The sequence below is a fragment of the Dufourea novaeangliae genome, unplaced genomic scaffold (assembly GCF_001272555.1).
Source record: "Dufourea novaeangliae isolate 0120121106 unplaced genomic scaffold, ASM127255v1 scaffold133, whole genome shotgun sequence".
Lineage (NCBI taxonomy): Eukaryota > Metazoa > Arthropoda > Insecta > Hymenoptera > Halictidae > Dufourea > Dufourea novaeangliae.
Window position 1 is genome coordinate 659,882 of NW_015374011.1, and position 17,278 is coordinate 677,159.

At 42.2% G+C, this 17,278-nt stretch overlaps 3 protein-coding genes across 3 annotated transcripts; all 3 read left to right on the forward strand.

Moving 5' to 3' along the window:
• Nucleotides 1-6,640: 6,640 nt before the first annotated feature.
• Nucleotides 6,641-11,977, forward strand: LOC107188506 (chondroitin sulfate synthase 1). The gene is made up of 5 exons (XM_015576808.1): nt 6,641-7,462; nt 9,409-9,549; nt 9,624-9,804; nt 10,538-10,894; nt 11,016-11,977. Exons 1-5 carry the CDS (start codon nt 6,641-6,643, stop codon nt 11,975-11,977), a joined length of 2,463 nt encoding a protein of 820 aa, XP_015432294.1.
• A 1,667-nt stretch (nt 11,978-13,644) lies between these two features.
• LOC107188552 (lysozyme c-1-like) lies at nt 13,645-14,073 on the forward strand. Its single transcript, XM_015576857.1, has one exon. The coding sequence runs from the start codon at nt 13,645-13,647 to the stop codon at nt 14,071-14,073; it is 429 nt and encodes a 142-aa protein (XP_015432343.1).
• Nucleotides 14,074-15,123: 1,050 nt separating this feature from the next.
• On the forward strand, nt 15,124-15,710 carry LOC107188560 (lysozyme-like). Its single transcript, XM_015576867.1, has one exon. It carries the CDS (start codon nt 15,124-15,126, stop codon nt 15,559-15,561), a length of 438 nt encoding a protein of 145 aa, XP_015432353.1. The 3' UTR covers nt 15,562-15,710.
• The last annotated feature ends 1,568 nt before the right edge of the window (nt 15,711-17,278 follow it).

Here is a 17,278-nt window from a genome sequence, read left to right on the forward strand (position 1 = left end):
AACGCGACGTCGAGAACAGAATGTAAACGTAACGAAGCAAACGCGTCACTTCCGCCGACTGCCTAGTCAAATCAGCAACCGTTGGCCATCGCGCCTCAGGTGCGGCGCTTGAGAAACTCTACGCCCTCTGAGAAAATGGTAAATTACGATTTCATACTTTTAATTTTTAATAAAATCTATAGAAACTACGCAATTTTAGTCTATTATACTTAAAATGCATATATTTAAAGGAAAATAGTCTCTACTTTTATTAGTAAGGGATGGATTATTATTCAAATTTATATTTCGCGCGTTTCGATTTCTGGAGTATAATTAATAAGTCTCCTATTGATACAGCCCTGAAGAAAGCATCACTTATTTTCAATGAGTTTATTCTTTAAATAAACACTCAATGAAGCAATCAACAATAATTTTTTGTAAGTAATATTAAGAAATAAATGGAAATTCCACGGGAAGTAATATATTAGTTGAATGCAGTAGTGCATCTGGGTTCAACGATCTGTCGTCACATAGCTGTTCCCGCCATTTTGATCTCAGACTGGCGGCAAAATTTAAATCATCTAAGATTTGAGTACACTGTTATCACAAAGTTGTCATTTTATTCTACTCAAAGAAACAACTATGTCTACAAGTTAAAACGATTCATGTTTATTATTAATTTGTATTCTTCTTTTTAAACATAAAAAAATTCCTTCTTAAATGGAACGCAATCTTCTAACCGTTGCATAATGCATAAGAAACACCACATTGTGCAATGCATTAGTCTTTCTATCGGTAATAATTTCATAAGGCAGTCATGCAGAACGATTGCCAGCATTAAATCTTCGTAATTTGATACGTTGTTACTGTAAAATGTAATTAAGAAAGTTTGCTCAAATTGATAACAAGATACTAAGTCGAAATGATATTAATATCAAAGAAACATGGCGTGTAAATCACACTTGCGCTGACAAGTACATCAAATAACAAAAAAAATACAAAATGATGAAATAAACGGTTCATATTTTTTATTTTTAAATATTGTCTACATATAAGTACTCGTTCCTTTACATTCAAGTTACCCACACCACACAGACGTCGGTTCTCTTATCTGATAAAGCTGCGATAATATAAAACCAGTACCATTAAACGCTCGTCGAAAACTTTCCTCAAATATTTCTGAAGAAATGTTGGAGTAAAAATGTTTTATTCAATATTACTCATTATTAAAGAATAAAGTTAACGTTATTTTCCTAGGCTCCAAATATAACAAAGTCTAAATATGCTTAAACCATAAACGACGAGATGCTGTTCCTAATCGATTTTCCACGTCCGTTGGCCATTTGTTTCTGTATCCTTCTATTCTCCCATATGCTGTTAGGGATCACTAACTTCCCGGAATCCCATGAACCCGACACGTTCGCGTGGAATCGTAACAGAGATGTCCTAAACCAAAACTATCACATGTGTAGAATTCGAGGGATCTGTACGTCTGTCTTCTCCGTCCTTTCCGGCCGATGGTTTTCCACGAGCATCTAAAAATAAAATTATTTAACCAGCCCTGCCTCCAGCACGCTTTGGTCCGTTGACTGTTCCATTCATCAAGATGAATCAATTTCACTTTAAGGTAACGGCATACTACCCAGAAAATATTTTCTAAAATACTTCTGATTCAACTCATACCGACAAAGTTGTTTTAGTATAGTTTCCCTGTAAAATAAGTGTAAAATCCCATGTCTGAGGTCGATGATCCGCGAACATGCAGTTTGTCTTTCCTATACTTTTAAAGCACACCTACGTCGTTCCTTCGTGTCTTAATCCAATCGTTCCGGTCGAACAAGGATCGAGCGTGGTAAACGAGAGATAATATGAAATTCACGAAGCGTAAAGGTAGTTCAATTCACTTCTATTTCGACGGAAGTTCCTGCTTTACGGACGCTGCTGGGCTATAGTGTGTCAGCTTTGGCTGTTCTTACCAGCCAGCGTTCAACAAGGTTTCTGTTCGCAGCGTTTTAAAGTACACACACGCGACGTCTTTATTGCACGTTTATTGTCCCCGTCTGGGTTATACAATACACTACCAAGATTCCTATGCGTACACATCGTGCATTTCCTCAGTGTTGCTCGAATAAACACGTGTGCGCGACTATCAACACAGCCGCTCGAGAAAGGCGGGGTACAATACCGTATTATAACGAAATCGCGGGCAATCAGCTGTATTTGCGTGGCTATTGAAACGGAAGCCAGGACGGTAATCTCAGCTTCGATTAACAAAGATAATCATACAGTTACGCTTCTTTATAGACAGCAACTGGAATTCGCCGCGAGTGAATTTTAAATTAGATAGTAACTCCCATTTACGGAGTAAACGCGTTCCCTTTTTCCCCGACGCGTCTCACCTCTCGAGATACTTAGCGTTCCTATAGATAAGGATATTATTAGAGGGTCACGAGTTCTAAACATAGACCTCATGCACCTACAACCGCGCGACCCGCTCCAAAATTTAGGTAATCGGGTCTATATCGATAATCTATTCGTCCAATAAAAATAGAATCGTACCGGCTACCGACCGACCAGAGTGTAGAACTGTTCGACTTGCAACTCCGCGACAAACCCAGTGTATGGTAATGATTTTACGGTTCACCTCGTGTCACGGTTCTCTGTACCTATGCGCCAGCCCAAGATAATATCCATCTGCCGAGATTCCAGACGTATTTAGAAACAAAATAAAAAAAAGAAAAACACCACCGAGAAACCCGTTCAGGGGATACCCAGAGGTTCTTACGTAATTTTTCTTCCCCTTTCTGTTCGTAATGTGCATCCGAGGAATCCAGTCACCAAACACGACCGTGGCTTGTATATACTTACACACGGAGCCAGAAAAGGGTCGAATCGGAGGTTGCCGAGGTTAGGAGCATTACGCAAAAGAAAAGTATCGTCGCGTCCCCGTTGAAAAAGCTCTGTTAGTATACCACGGCGAGCTGATCGGGCCGGCTGGCCTCTCCGACCCGATGACTGCTTGCTGCCTGAATGCTAGCCCCGGCTGGCTGACTACTAGCCGGCTCGGTCTCTTCTCGTTCAGTCGCCGTCCCGACATCCTGCTCGCAACACGTCCACGGCCGGGTGCCACCGCGATCTAACTCTCATCCACGTTTCTCTCATCATCTTCTCGTTTACGATCTCGATCATGCTCGCGACGGATACGACGGTGCCGTAACTCGGTTTTTTTCGGCGCCAGCTAGAAGAGACCCACGTGTACACGCCGAATCGAGAGGATCAAGAATCGAAGTAAGTCCCAGGTGCACATCGAATGTGGTTTCAGTGACGAGGAGATCTATATTTCTTCCCTTACGTTCGTTCGTAATTGAAATCGCGAAAAGTTGTTACGCGCATCGAAACGATCGAAGGTTCTTTTGTTTTTTCTGTGTAACAGTGAGAAATACTCGTGGGTGGATGAAAGAGTTACTCCCGATTATGGAGATGGGATTTTGTAATCAATGCGAAGAAATTCGAAACTTTTCGTTTTACGAACTGAAGTGCGTAAGTAAGTGCTTCCGTGGTAATAAATCGGAGGCGAAAGAGGAATATACAAAGGATATTTGTTTGGACAGCATGTAATGAGATTGTTCAGCCGTGAATAGGGGGATCGTTCCATGAACCCGTAAGCCTTTCGTCATTATCGCGGTGGAACGTGAAAAGTCGATGACTCTTCGAGACTTCTACCGGTTGATTGAACAGCCGCCTGTCTTCCAGTCCAGTCACGACCATGACAAATCTGGTCGGTAACGTGTCTTTGCTCCGACGATCCAGCTCGGTCTCGATGTCTGTGGGAACAATTAACGGAGAGACCCCGTTCCTCGTAACAGCCTTCTAAATGGCTGAGTAGGCCGGTCAGGTCAGTCTTTTGAAAATACGATCGTTCGAACGGCTAACGCGAGTCGACAAGAACCTGACCGCAATGTGTTTCTATGCGGACCACTACTTTGTCCTCGGTCGCCTCAAGGTGTGCACAAATTTCATCACGTGTGCAGTTATAATTTAAATTAACAGCAAGGTCTTCTTGGCTCTCGAGTTACTCCGTTATGTTCGATGAAGTGTTCGATCCATTTTGAATGTAGAAGAATAGCTTCTCTTCCGAAGCACTCGAAAGTTCATTTAGAAGTTCCAACGAGTCGACGAAAGTCTTTCTTCGAATCGAATAACTCATTATCCCGAATTCGTCCTCGTCTTCTTCACCATAATGAACTAGACGTTGTGCCGTAGAGACGCCTTACGAACTAGTCTAGTGATCTAAAGCTGACTTTCGGCTTAAACCGGTTCTCCCGCCTTTCGTGCACGTCCACGCTAGGGCACGTCACTTCGTATTGTATCCTTTAACGGGACGAACACCGGGATTTCGTGGATTCGAGCCGTGTAATCGCCAATTGTCAACACGATCGTCGTCTGCGGCTGATATCGATTCATGGAACATGTCTAACGGTATCGAAGCGATTCTCTCAGACAACCAAGCAATTTTTCGCGTTTCTTTGCGATGTTCGCAGGATTGAAATGGGAATTACGAAATATAGGCCTGAGACTTGACGTTATTTTTAAAATTATCACCGAAATGGAGTACATACATACGTATTTCTCTGGTATCTTTTCTCGCACAGATAAGATTAAAGACGGTAACGCACATTGAATTTTGCGTATATCGTTCTTTGCTGTACGTTTCTTTAAATTAAAGATGATCCGTATTAAGTCGAGAATCGTTAACGGAATCTCCACTTTTCTCTCCGTGTGTAATTGTGGAGTGATTGTGAGAACGGAAACGAATGTACGGTTAGGGATTAGAGACAATCGACGATGACCATCAGCGACACTGCATTTAACGAATAATCAATTTGCAGATAACGGGAAAGCCTTTACACGATGCAACTGGAATTATCTTTTACGCATGCTGGTCAGGTTCATTCAGTGAATCATTATTAACCTTTCTCACTCGACAAATGATTTCTTTATCTTTGATTTCTCTGCTAGCAGAAAGATTTGTCACGTCTACCGAAATTCAATAAACTGCCCGCATTCGGATATGCATATCAGTATGCCTGGAAACCGGTTTCGCCAGGGGACAATTCTTTGTCTACGCCGATTTGGGGAATACATTTCGGTCCAACCGGCTAGGAGACATCTCAAGGGACCAGTCCCTTTCTAGCATTGTCACGAGAGAGAGACAGCGTCGCGACAGGTTTCAATAACATTTTTCTATTAGCTGCTTACGGTGTCGTTATAACCGTAAAGCAGAAGATATTTCAATAGCTTCTCGTAACGTGCAACAAGAAAACTTGCGCCAAGAATCCGTGGTATCGTTCGAGAGGTAAAGAACACTGAAATTTGCTTAGTGGCACGTGGAATATGCATTCCTCCATATATGTACAGTTCACGAAAACAACGGAACGCCGTTAATTCACTGAGAACGTCTTATAACGGCGTTGAGTTCTTATTTATGGATATACCATTGTATTCGTTATATCCTGGGAGTTTCTAGAGGTGTACAGTCATTTTATCGTTCGCATTCATACCAGTACTCGGACGAAATTGCATAAAATAAAGAAGAATCATCAAAACAATGGGCCAAATGACTGTAGCGTACAATAGATCCAATCGAACACATAATTTTTCATCAATCGACCAGTTGAACATTTTGATTCTATCATCGTGATCGATAATTGTCTCGTCGGACCATACGCTGTCGATATTCAAACGGCGAGTGAATACAAATTACCATAACAATTCGTTGATACGGTGTTCGCGAGTGGTTACGAAATAATAAACCAAAAGGCAGCGATGATTAGAACAGAAGACAGAAAAAAATATTCTCACCGAGCATTAATCGCTGACGTACGTTCGACTCTTGTCATCTTAGCACGTGTGTGACCTCAATCTTTGGAATAGGCACTTGTTACATATTGATCGTATCAATTTTTGTCCGCGAATCATCGATCGCGAGCTTTGCCTCGTTATCAAACAGTTCTCTGTGTTCCTTACAGATTAACATGGACCGACGATCCGTCAGCTATTCCGAAACTTCTGCAGTGTTCAGGGAGGTCAGCAAAACGCACTCGACGGAATTAACGAAAGGATTCGATGTGAGTTACAGACGATCAATATTCTTCGTCACGTCATCATACTAAGTTTACACTGTTCTGAATAAAATCCGGCGAGTCTCGTTCAATTTGCGTATGATAAATTCCCTCTCGATTCAACCGTAAAAGTGAATGACTAGGCAAACAACGATTCCTTTGTAAGCCACGCCGAGAACGGTGAAAAGCATACAGTCAAACTTTGTTCGTCAAATGACGGATAAACGTGGACCAAGGTCCCGCTGGACATTGACAGAAAATAATCGTAGAACCTTTCGAGTATTAATACACTCAATACCGAAATACCTTACGACTACCAAACACCGAAACCAAAATATTTCTGAAGCGATAAAATGTTTGATCGACAGGTCTGAGCGGAGTCCGTGCTCGGTGCAGACGCGAGAAGCAATGGGATCGTCGGTCGGATTGCCAACAATTACCCTAATTAGCACATTGAAATCATTAAGGAAAACGTCGGCGAGCGCTAGAAAGATGACGATGAACCCAGCGGTAGGTCCAGGGACTCCTGAAGAGTATCAATGGAAGAGGTGACGTATCATTCAGTGATGCGTAAACGACGCGGATTGGCCAGCGCCGTTCTGGGCCTGATCGTGGGCCTACTTCTAGGATTTCTCATCCAAAGTTATCGGATACTCTCGTCCAGCCATCAGGAACGGTACAATATATACTCGTCCTCGATGCCTGGGCCCCATGTGCTGGTGAAACCATTAACACGAAACGTTCCGAATCTGAACGAAGACGATCAAACGAACAGTAGTTCCACGACGGGTCTGGTGTTCGTAGGTGTGATGACAGCTGGAAAATATCTTGACACTAGAGCGAAAGCCGTCTACGAGACCTGGGGTAAAGATCTTCCCGGTAAAATCGCCTTCTTCTCATCCGAAAGTTCCATTGTGCCAGAGAACTGTCCTGACCTGCCGTTGGTGCCATTGCCACGTGTGGACGACACTTATCCACCACAGAAGAAATCGTTCATGATGCTGCAATACATGTGGAACAATTACGGGGATCGTTTTGAATGGTTCCTGAGGGCGGATGATGACGTATATGTAAGGACAGATCGTCTGGAGCAGCTTCTCCGGTCCGTGAACTCCAGGAGGGCCATGTACATCGGCCAGGCTGGCAGAGGGAACTCCGAGGAATTTGGCTTGCTGTCCTTGGAGTACGACGAGAATTTTTGTATGGGCGGACCTGGTGTTATACTCTCCAGAGAGACCTTGAGGAGAATCGTGCCGCACATCAAGTATTGCCTGAGACATTTGTACACCACTCATGAGGACGTCGAATTGGGCAGATGCGTGCAGAAGTACGCCGGTATACCTTGCACCTGGAGCTACGAGGTATATATATATACATGTTCTTTCGAACGTTCGCTTCGCCTGAATTCCACTGTCGTAAAATTTATTTCAATGTCCCCGGGCGAGTTGTCCAGCGACCTCACGCGCTTCGCTGCTGTTCACATAACATTAAATCTATTTTCGGTCGTCCTCCTTTCTTCTCTCTCTCCCTCCACGTGCACACACTATAGACGTGAACGTACATATGTACGTGACACGTGTAATTTGTTGATCGACACAGACTCTGAGTTCATTAGAACGACGGGCTATCCCACAGAATCTAACGCATACATGGGTAACCGCTTTCCATACGTAAGTGTTACCTGATGAGTTAAGCATCAGTGGAATCCCCCTTTACGATGTAACGGTGACTCACTGCGAAATTCTGGCTTTTCCAAGCGAACAATCTTGCTCAATTTAGCGATCTTTTCCAAGGATGTTTCCGTGTTTCCATTGTACCGTCTATCGAATTTATTTATCGATTGTCGAATTAAAATAATTTAGGTAATTACCTCCCAGGCAGTGGAACTGTTACAGAGGGCTGGAACACGCTCCATACGTATTACAGGTTTAAATACATAAGCTACGCATCTGCATCATATACAGGGTACGCTATCATTGGGTTAACTCGGAAGGTACAATGCACAGATGAGGATGTTAGTCGTTAAGTACAAGCGAATAGTACCCTGCTAACCCAGTGGCCAAATCGAGTCATTCTCCTCCATCTTGACACTCGGCGTTAGGCACCGGCGGTGTTTGCGGTTAAGTAACAATTTGCAGCACGAATTACTTGAATCCACGTTAGTCCTCCTTGGAATAATTTAATCGAACTGCACGATTGCGCTCAATGCTGCCTCGACGTTACGCCCCGTTTATTATGTCACATTCGTCGTGGACAAATTTTGCCCGAAACACGATCCAATAAAAAGGATTGCTGTGGATTGAGGAAATCCTAATAAAACGAGAAAAACACAAAAAAAAAAAGTAGACACATTGCGTGAGTGACAATCAAGAATAACAGACTCTTTGCATTATTGGTGAAAATAAGATTTCGCTACTAGAGATTATCGGCATAGATCGCATTGAAACGACTCCGCTTGAAAGGTAAAACGCACGGATGAGGATGTTACTCGTTAGATACGAACAAATCGTACCCTGCTAACCTACTGCCAGCCCATTCATACACGTCTTGACACTCGACGTAAGGTCGAAACACTTAATATCCTGTGGTACGACATTGCAATAGCTACAAAGTGTTTGTTCTAGACATTTTACACGTCCACGCTGTCGGCCGATTGATTGATCGGGACGTGTTCGGTTTACGACAACGGATTCACGATTCTTCTATTCAATTACAACTCAATGGAAACTTCTGTCGCCTGTATACGTGGCAATGTTTGTACAATTTTAACAATTTTAATCTTACACCTGGTCGATTTCTGCAAATGTCGAAATATACGTTCTCGATCGTAAGTTGTATGAATGTAAATTGCAAAAGAGGAACCACTGAAGCAAATGGTCATGGAACACGAGCAAATCAACCTAGATGGTAACACTAGAATAATTCTGCGTAACTGGAGACCACCACACCCAGTCTCGCAGCTTGATTAACACCCGTTCCGCGGGTCCCGGTGCAAGATGCGGCTATAAGTATTCTTGATAATAATTATTATCGGTCATAACCCGCAGGAAGTTCATACTTTAACCTTAACTCCGATTCTGTTTGCATTAATTGTCATCTGTCAAGGCTCGCTCGTATACATTCATTCTACGACTCAAAACGTTCTGTCGCGGAAAAGTATTGCGTAGAAAATTCGGCGATATAATTTTCTATCGAAGCTTCCAACACCCAAGGTTCACGAGATTAGAAGACCCGACGGAATGGATTTGCGCAACAGCCTGTTCCCTTAATCTTCAGCTGACGATATTGGATGCTCACGTTGTTACAGATGCAGTCCATTTTGTACCATAACAGCAGCGGTGCACTGGCGTTCACCGGAAACTTGAAGAAAAAAGAAGTACACCGAGCCATTACTTTGCATCCTGTTAAAAGCCCGCCACACATGTACAGGCTGCACAATTACATGAGGGTTCGTATACGATCGCGTAACCTTACCTGTAATCATTTCTCTCGATGATGAAAGAGATTCGATTTCCGTTTCAGGGACTTCGTATACAGGATCTGCAGCAGGAACGACTGAATCTGCACAGAGACATCTACACGATGGCGAAACAGTTGGGAATCAACGTCGAAAATATAAGAAATTTCGAGATAGCGAAGGGCGTTCCTCTGTTTCCCATCGATCCACATTCGAAAGAATATCCCGGTGACACGGAAATATTAGGTGAACAATTACCGATGAAATCGACAGAATTTGATAGTTTGTCGTCCCGTTTGACGATACACTTGAAAGGTCCGATCAGTTAACCGCGTCCTTGCGAAGTGGTCTCGAATCACGCAGACGTCTGCGAGTCATTCAGACCGTTCGTATTTCAAGAACAATCGCGTTTCCGTGGATGTGCGTTATTAATAGAGCCACTTAAGATGATTGGTTCGTGCGAATTGATCACCGGACCGACACGCCGCGATGCTGAAACGAGGCACGACACACGATTCGTTTCAGCCTATCAGCCGCGAACGATCGGTATTTCGACCATGATTCGTCTCATTTCCATTTTCTGCAGTTAGAGTCCGTTCCTGCTCGTTTAACGATACGATCAACGCATCAAGTGCAGTTCCAGTGTTATATCCGCGATCGTACGACGCGAGGAATTCAAACTCGTTCGCGACCATTACGAATCTTAGTTGAATACAGTAGATCCTCGATGAGTGTTCGAAGGCTCCTCAGCACTGAACATTAAATATTTCATAAACTAATGGTCATATGGGGCTGACACAAATATTATTGACATCAGAATTCCAAACTCTATCGCTGTCCTAAACCTCATTAAAAAGTCAGCGTTACACCTGTGGACCTCTTCTTGGCAATGTAGAGAAGCGTTAGAACACATCGATGATTTATTGTAGACACAACGACTGAAACGACTGATTAAAAGAATTCCAATTAATTTTCGCAGGTGTTCCAGCTGGTTTGCAATCGTTCAAACCAACGACCAACAACGACGTAATCACCTGGGATTTTCTCTCGAGGTCGGAGTACAGTTTAGCTGACTCGAATCCCAGGCGACGGATTCACAGCGACATAAAAGAGGGTCTGGAAGACATCACCCGCGAAGTGATGGCCTCTATAAACGCATGTTCGCGGCAACGTGGTAGAGTCGTCGAGGAAAGGTCAGCCCTATACGGTTACAGACGGGTGGATTCTTATGGCGCCGACACGATACTGGATCTTCTGCTGGTGTACCGGAAGTACAGAGGCAGAAAGGTTACGTTGCCCGTCCGAAGACACGTTTATCTCCATCAGCACTTCACCGGTACCTTTTATGTATATTTTAAACGATCACTCCGCGTTTCTAGAAATTATCCACGCCAAAAAACGAACGCGACGTTTAAAGAAAACAAGAAAAAAAAAATCACAATTTTTCCCACTTCTAGGACTGGAAATACGGGAAACAGTGAACGGAAAGGAAGTCGAACAGGACAGACGAGAAAACGACAAATCCCTGCAAAATCTATTCCGCGGTGGTTTCCTGAACCTGAATTTCAACTCCGAGGACGAAGAGGACCCAGTCAGGAGCAAGACCATCAATTTCATTTTACCTCTGTCGGGAAGATACGAGGTTTTCCAAAGGTTCCTACAAAATTACGAGGAGATCTGTCTAACCAGCGACGAAAAGACTGCTTTGTTGGTCGTTTTGTATCGTCGTGACGGAGAGAATTCGTTCAATCGAACGATAGATCTGATCGAACAATTGAAGTACAAGTATCGTAGCGCGAGTATAGATACGCTTCCAGTCTCGGGCACGTTTTCCAGGGCAAGGGCCCTTGATCTGGGTGCTTCGAGGCTGAAGAGCGACGACTTAATGTTCTTCGTCGACGTCGATATCGTATTCACCGAGTCCGCTCTGTATAGGATACAGTCGAACACGCTTTTAGGTAGACAGATATATTTCCCGGTGGTGTTCAGCCAGTACAGTCCACGGATCATTGGGAAAAGCGAGAAAAAATGGGAGGACACGTTCAACGTCGACGAATCTTCCGGTTACTGGAGACAATTCGGTTTCGGGATCGTTTCATTGTACAAACAGGATTACGAAGACGTCGGTGGTTTCGATTTGTCCATCGAAGGATGGGGAAAAGAAGACGTGGACTTCTTCGAGAGGGTTGTTAAATCCAACATGAAGATCTTCAGGGCAGCTGACAAGAATCTGGTTCATATTTATCACGACGTGGAGTGCAGCAAAGATCTCTCGAACGTTCAGCTGTCCATGTGCATGGGAACGAAGGCTGACACTTACGCTGGACAGGAAACACTAGCCAAAATGATCTACGAGAATCCAGATATTCTGCGATTCGCTAAAGCTAAGAGAGCTAACTTGACAAGTACTGCCGGTTGAAGAATGATAATCGTTACGATTACTCTGTTGTTAAGGAAGAGAACGCGTTTGCGACTGATGTGGTGCCAGAACGTTTTATAGATAGAAAATTTTGTAAATACACGGACTAATTATGTGGTTATTTTTACGTAGTAACGACGTTTAATTACTGGATATTTAGAATCGACATTAATTCACCAAAGCCATTGCCGTATAAGTTGGATATCGTTCAGTAATGGAAGCTTTCCTTTATCGATAAAACAGAACGCGAGCACCGAGATTTAATTTAATCGTTAAATGAAATGTATTTAACGAAACGAATATTAAGTCTTCGAATAATTATGCTAGCCTCGTAAGAATGTAAGTTGAAAACATGTAATCATTAGCATACAGGGTGTTAATATTTATTATTTTTGTTAACACCTTGGATGTTACTTAAGAAATGTTGGCATTATTCACGTCGAGAATGTGTCATGCACTGCTTTTTCATTTGTTATTAGTGTATAAATACCAACGTCGAATAATTTTCCTCCATGGGATGGAAAGTACATTATTATTTTTTACATATTGTAATTATATATACATATACATTCGTTTCTTCTTACGGTGTCTCTAGTTCTGGAGAATTGTAAAATCGGTATCAAAGTTACTATACGTTCACACGCGAGAAATATCTATGAATGTGTAACTCGAGACGAAGAATGCCAATACTCCTAAGAACGTTCTACTGAATCAGTTGTGTAAGTACATGTGATATTATCGTGCCTTGTATAGATTTTTATTTGTGAATTTTACGTACTGCCTATTTTATCGTATTTGTACCTACATGTGACCAGTTATAAAAATCCGACGAGCAACAACCTATCATCACTTGCATAATCATTTATGCAATTCGCGCTCGCTAAGATGCTTCGACATTTCATCGAAATTCCAAATAAAATTTCTCTATTAAATAATCACGTTGCGTCAATTGCCACGTCCAGAAACAAATGACTTCCCTAGGACGGGTGCAAAGTCAAATTTTTTTCTTTTAAAGTAGTGCAAAATCCATTTTTTTCTGTCCAGGGGGAGGGACAAGTGTTCCACCTGCCCCCCTCTGGCTACACCCATGACACCTGATTATTTACAGGTATACTTAATAAATCTACCCGATTTCTCATTTTCAAGCGGACGCTCCACGATGCTGCCTATATTTTTCGCAGTAGAAAGTGCCCGTAACTTATAAGGTTCTGTTCAAGGTCCCTTTAAGGATTATGTCGAAACCTGCCAATTAATCCAAGATTGCAATTATCCGATATCTCGTGAATCTTTCCGTAGCATCGTTTCTCGACTTACCTTTCAGGAGTATCCCCGACACCGAGATGAACGAAGTGTACAAATTCTCAACAAATGATTTCTAACCGACACTAAAGCGAAGAATTTATATCCACACAATTCTATTGTCTTCTGTCTATTGTATAGTACTTACGACTTAAGCTGAGAGTCTGAATGCGAACGTTCTATACTTTCTACAATACGACGCATAGGAAATTATTATTCACCGCCCAAGCTCAAGGTCTGCGTATATCGTTTGCCATAAATGCGTCGGGCGTCGATGAAGCAACTGGTCTCACGTTTCATCGTGATTTGTCGGTGTGATCGCTGCTACGTTCATCAAGTCTGACCAAGTGGAACGATCCAAAATAAAAATGAGATTCTACTTCGTACTATTGGGCCTGATACTCTTGGCTATAAACACTCCTACAAAGGCGAAGATCCTAACAAAGTGCGATGCCGTACGAGAGCTGCAACGTCATAAGATCTCGAGAAGCCTGATCAGCAACTGGATCTGTCTGATGGAGAACGAGAGCGGTCTGAACACTCAGCTGATCACTGGACCGAAGACAGCTTCTAGCTACAGCTACGGGATTTTTCAGATCAATAGCGCCAAGTGGTGCGCCAGAGGACACGCAGGTGGTTTGTGCAACAAACGCTGCGAGCTCTTCGCGAACGACGACATCCAGGACGACATCGTTTGCGCCAAGATAATCTACAAGGAAGGGGGATTCAACGCTTGGAACGGATGGCTGAAGAAGTGCAGGAACAAACCTCTGCCGAACATCCGCGGTTGCTTTTAATGAAGAAGACACCAAGGAACGTGATTCTGGTTGTGCCTGCAGATTTTCGAAACGGTTCATTTGTATACGGAATATCCATAAGTTTAAGGATCAAAAGGAACGTGGTATGTACGCCGACAGTTCAGCAATATCCATGACAGAAATATAGAGACGTGTCTATATCTATGTATATTTGCATATATTTAAATGAAATATACTTTACTTTTTTTCATTGAAATTAATGCCTGTTTTTACGCTCTTCTGAATGCTAAAATTACGCGAACTTATTGGAAATTATTGGTCATTCCAAGGGAGATCGGACACCTCTTGGAGTAACATTTCGGATTTTGTTGACACTTGGATATGTTATAGTCTTTAGTGATATTTAAACGTATCTCGAAGGATTTTGGAAAATTTTTTAAATTGTTGATTCTACAGTTGTTTAAAGTATATAGTGTTAACCTCTTCTTCCATAAATCATCCAGACCTAATCCAGACCGATAATTTGTGTAATAATGTTCCATGTCAAAGAAGGAACGATTAGAAATTCGTCGCGATCCCATCTCAAACAAAATTGTCGCTTCCAGCTAGCATGAATTGCAAGATTCTCGAATCAGATACCAACGGCGATCGCAGCCGCTTCCAACTCCATGTTATTTAACGAAGCGTTATTATTTTCCGTGGAAGGTAGCGGCTCATCCGAGTTGTTTATTTTCCCCTTCACGGAACGTCGCAAATGTTGGCTATCCTTTAGTAACCTATAAGAAAGAATAAAATCAGGTAACTCTGCCGAATATAAAGGACACGTATACATTCAGGAAAACCGGAGTCAAAAAAGAATCGTACAAACTCGTGTTGTCAGACTTCATTCCAGCCGCTTGGTATATGATAATTCGTCGTTCAAGCTCAAGGTTATCGCATAGCGTTCGCCAGCAGTGCGTCGTCGTCGCCGACGCAAACCGAAGAGCCAAGACGCGTCACATTTAATCGTGAATACTCGGCGCGGTTGGTATCAAACACTTGGTAGTGAAATAACGTTGTAAGATCAGTCAACACTTGGAGATCATCGAGATGAAGGTACGCTTGAGACTTTGGTTGATCGTGTCGGCCATGATGATGGTGGACGTCCACGTGGACGGAAGAATTCTGACGCATTGCGAGGCCATGCACGAGCTCCAACGAGCTGGCACCTCTAGGACCTACATCAGCAGTTGGATCTGCTTGATGCAGAACGAAAGTGGCATGAACACTTCGCTGGTCACCGGGCCGAAGAGTGCCTCCAGTTTCAGTTTCGGGATCTTCCAGATCAACAGCGCCAAATGGTGCTCCAGAGGGCATTCGGGTGGCATCTGCAACAAACGCTGCGAGGATTTCGCGAACGACAATATTCAGGACGACATCGTTTGCGCGAACATGATCATGGATCGAGAAGGTTTCAAGTCGTGGGACCGTTGGATGAAAAATTGCAAGAACAAACCGCTGCCCAACATATCGAAGTGCAGACGATGATCCGTGAACATTCCGAATGAAGAATTGTGACTTGCTGCTATGCTATGTCATGCAGGGCCAGAGTAGCTTGATTGAAATATATTGTTCGTGCGTTTTATATATTCAGTTGAAGAATTGTCTTTGGTTGTTAATGATCCTCGAGGAATGACTTCGCCGACGACAGTGACATATGAATACATAGGTATCAACGAGACACAATGACTTTGTTATTATGATTGGACAGTCCGACGCCCGTGAGTTTGAAATCCATTCATTTGTTGATAACAACGAATAAAAACGCACAAATGAATGTATTTTTGCGCGTATGCTGTTATTTATCGATCGAAGGATATTTTCCTTATGGGGACGAACAATCTTGCTGGAATGTTTTAAGCTGCAGCTGTTGTTTTTTAAATGATTGCAATTAATCGGAGACACACTTTCGTGTACACAGGTATAATTTTATCAAGTGGTTTTTAATCCGCAATGAAATCGGATAACGATGCGTTACTTTCTAAGCAGTCGATGGCTGGTATATCAAGCAGAATTATGTAAGAATCTGACCGTAACTCAAACACACACGCAAAGATTACCGTTTCGAAACAATAGTAGCGTCGACAGACAATTATTACATGCTTCGTTTTATGTACAGATTTTTAACAGAGACGGTGTAATATCGAGCGCTCGAAGTGACAAGCTACCGCGTGAATATACGGCGATTATAATATTTGCATATTAATGCAAACGATAATGCGTTCGCTGTGTTCCGTCGCGATTGTGTATCGGCGAAAAGAATTGCGCAAGAAAAATAGATTTAGGCCAGTAACGATACGATCGCCGATGCGTCGATGCCCGACTTGGCAGGTAAAATCGGTCGAGACAAAATCGTTTAGAAATTCGGACAGTTAGAATTACAAAACCACACGTGATGGGACTTTGTGAACCTTCTTCCTAGTTTCCTTTCGAAGGAAGGTACACTTTTGATTTTTACAAAGGAAAGAAAAATTCTGAATTATTCGAACGATAATGTTTATATTATAAACTTTATATGTATATTTAGGGAACAGGGACTATTGTTTTTATTAGCTGTATGTTATAAGTTGTAACTACTGAGCTACTACTAATTTTGTAATCGTTAATTACAATGCACTAGAGTAGTGGTGGCGAACCTTTTTTGTGCGAGTGCCAAAAATTTATAAACAATATTTAGTGACTCACTGACCTGCCGGGTAATTTTGGATAAGATAAAAATGTAATTAGAAATGAATTACTCCAGAATTTTATCAATACAATTCTGAAAATTAACATAGAATTTGGTGTAAACTTCGTCGTATGAAAATCAATATCAATTATTTATTAATTAGATTTTTGCTGTTATACATTGGATACCCATGCCGAACTAGATGCATCAATTATTCTATTTCTTAAACTATGTTTTATAAAATTCATTTCAGGAAATAAAATTTACTACTACATATTATAATAACTAAAAAAAGCCGGAATAATTTATGAACATATAAAATGATGTAATCGGTAAAATTTTTGTACGTTTCACCTTTACCACGCGTACCGTAGATTCGCCTACCTGAGCCAGGTGTTTTCATTTCATTGTTCCTTTAGGACCATGTCCTTGCCATGTGTATTATAAACACGAAATTCCCTTTTTCCTTAGTCATTTCTCCTTCGTTCTTTGGCAAAGCAACATTCGATCTAACGTGCTGAAAATGTCGAAAGTGCC

What these genes read in the sequence shown, in the direction of transcription:
- LOC107188552 (XM_015576857.1), top strand. Translation starts at nt 13,645, where the DNA reads ATGAGATTCTACTTCGTACTATTGGGCCTGATACTCTTGGCTATAAAC.
- LOC107188560 (XM_015576867.1), top strand. Translation starts at nt 15,124, where the DNA reads ATGAAGGTACGCTTGAGACTTTGGTTGATCGTGTCGGCCATGATGATG.
- LOC107188506 (XM_015576808.1), top strand. Translation starts at nt 6,641, where the DNA reads ATGGAAGAGGTGACGTATCATTCAGTGATGCGTAAACGACGCGGATTG. An exon ending in CTTGCACCTGGAGCTACGAG is followed by an intron (nt 7,463 to 9,408) that starts GTATATATATAT and finishes ACGTTGTTACAG; the next exon opens with ATGCAGTCCATTTTGTACCA. An exon ending in CGGTGACACGGAAATATTAG is followed by an intron (nt 9,805 to 10,537) that starts GTGAACAATTAC and finishes TAATTTTCGCAG; the next exon opens with GTGTTCCAGCTGGTTTGCAA.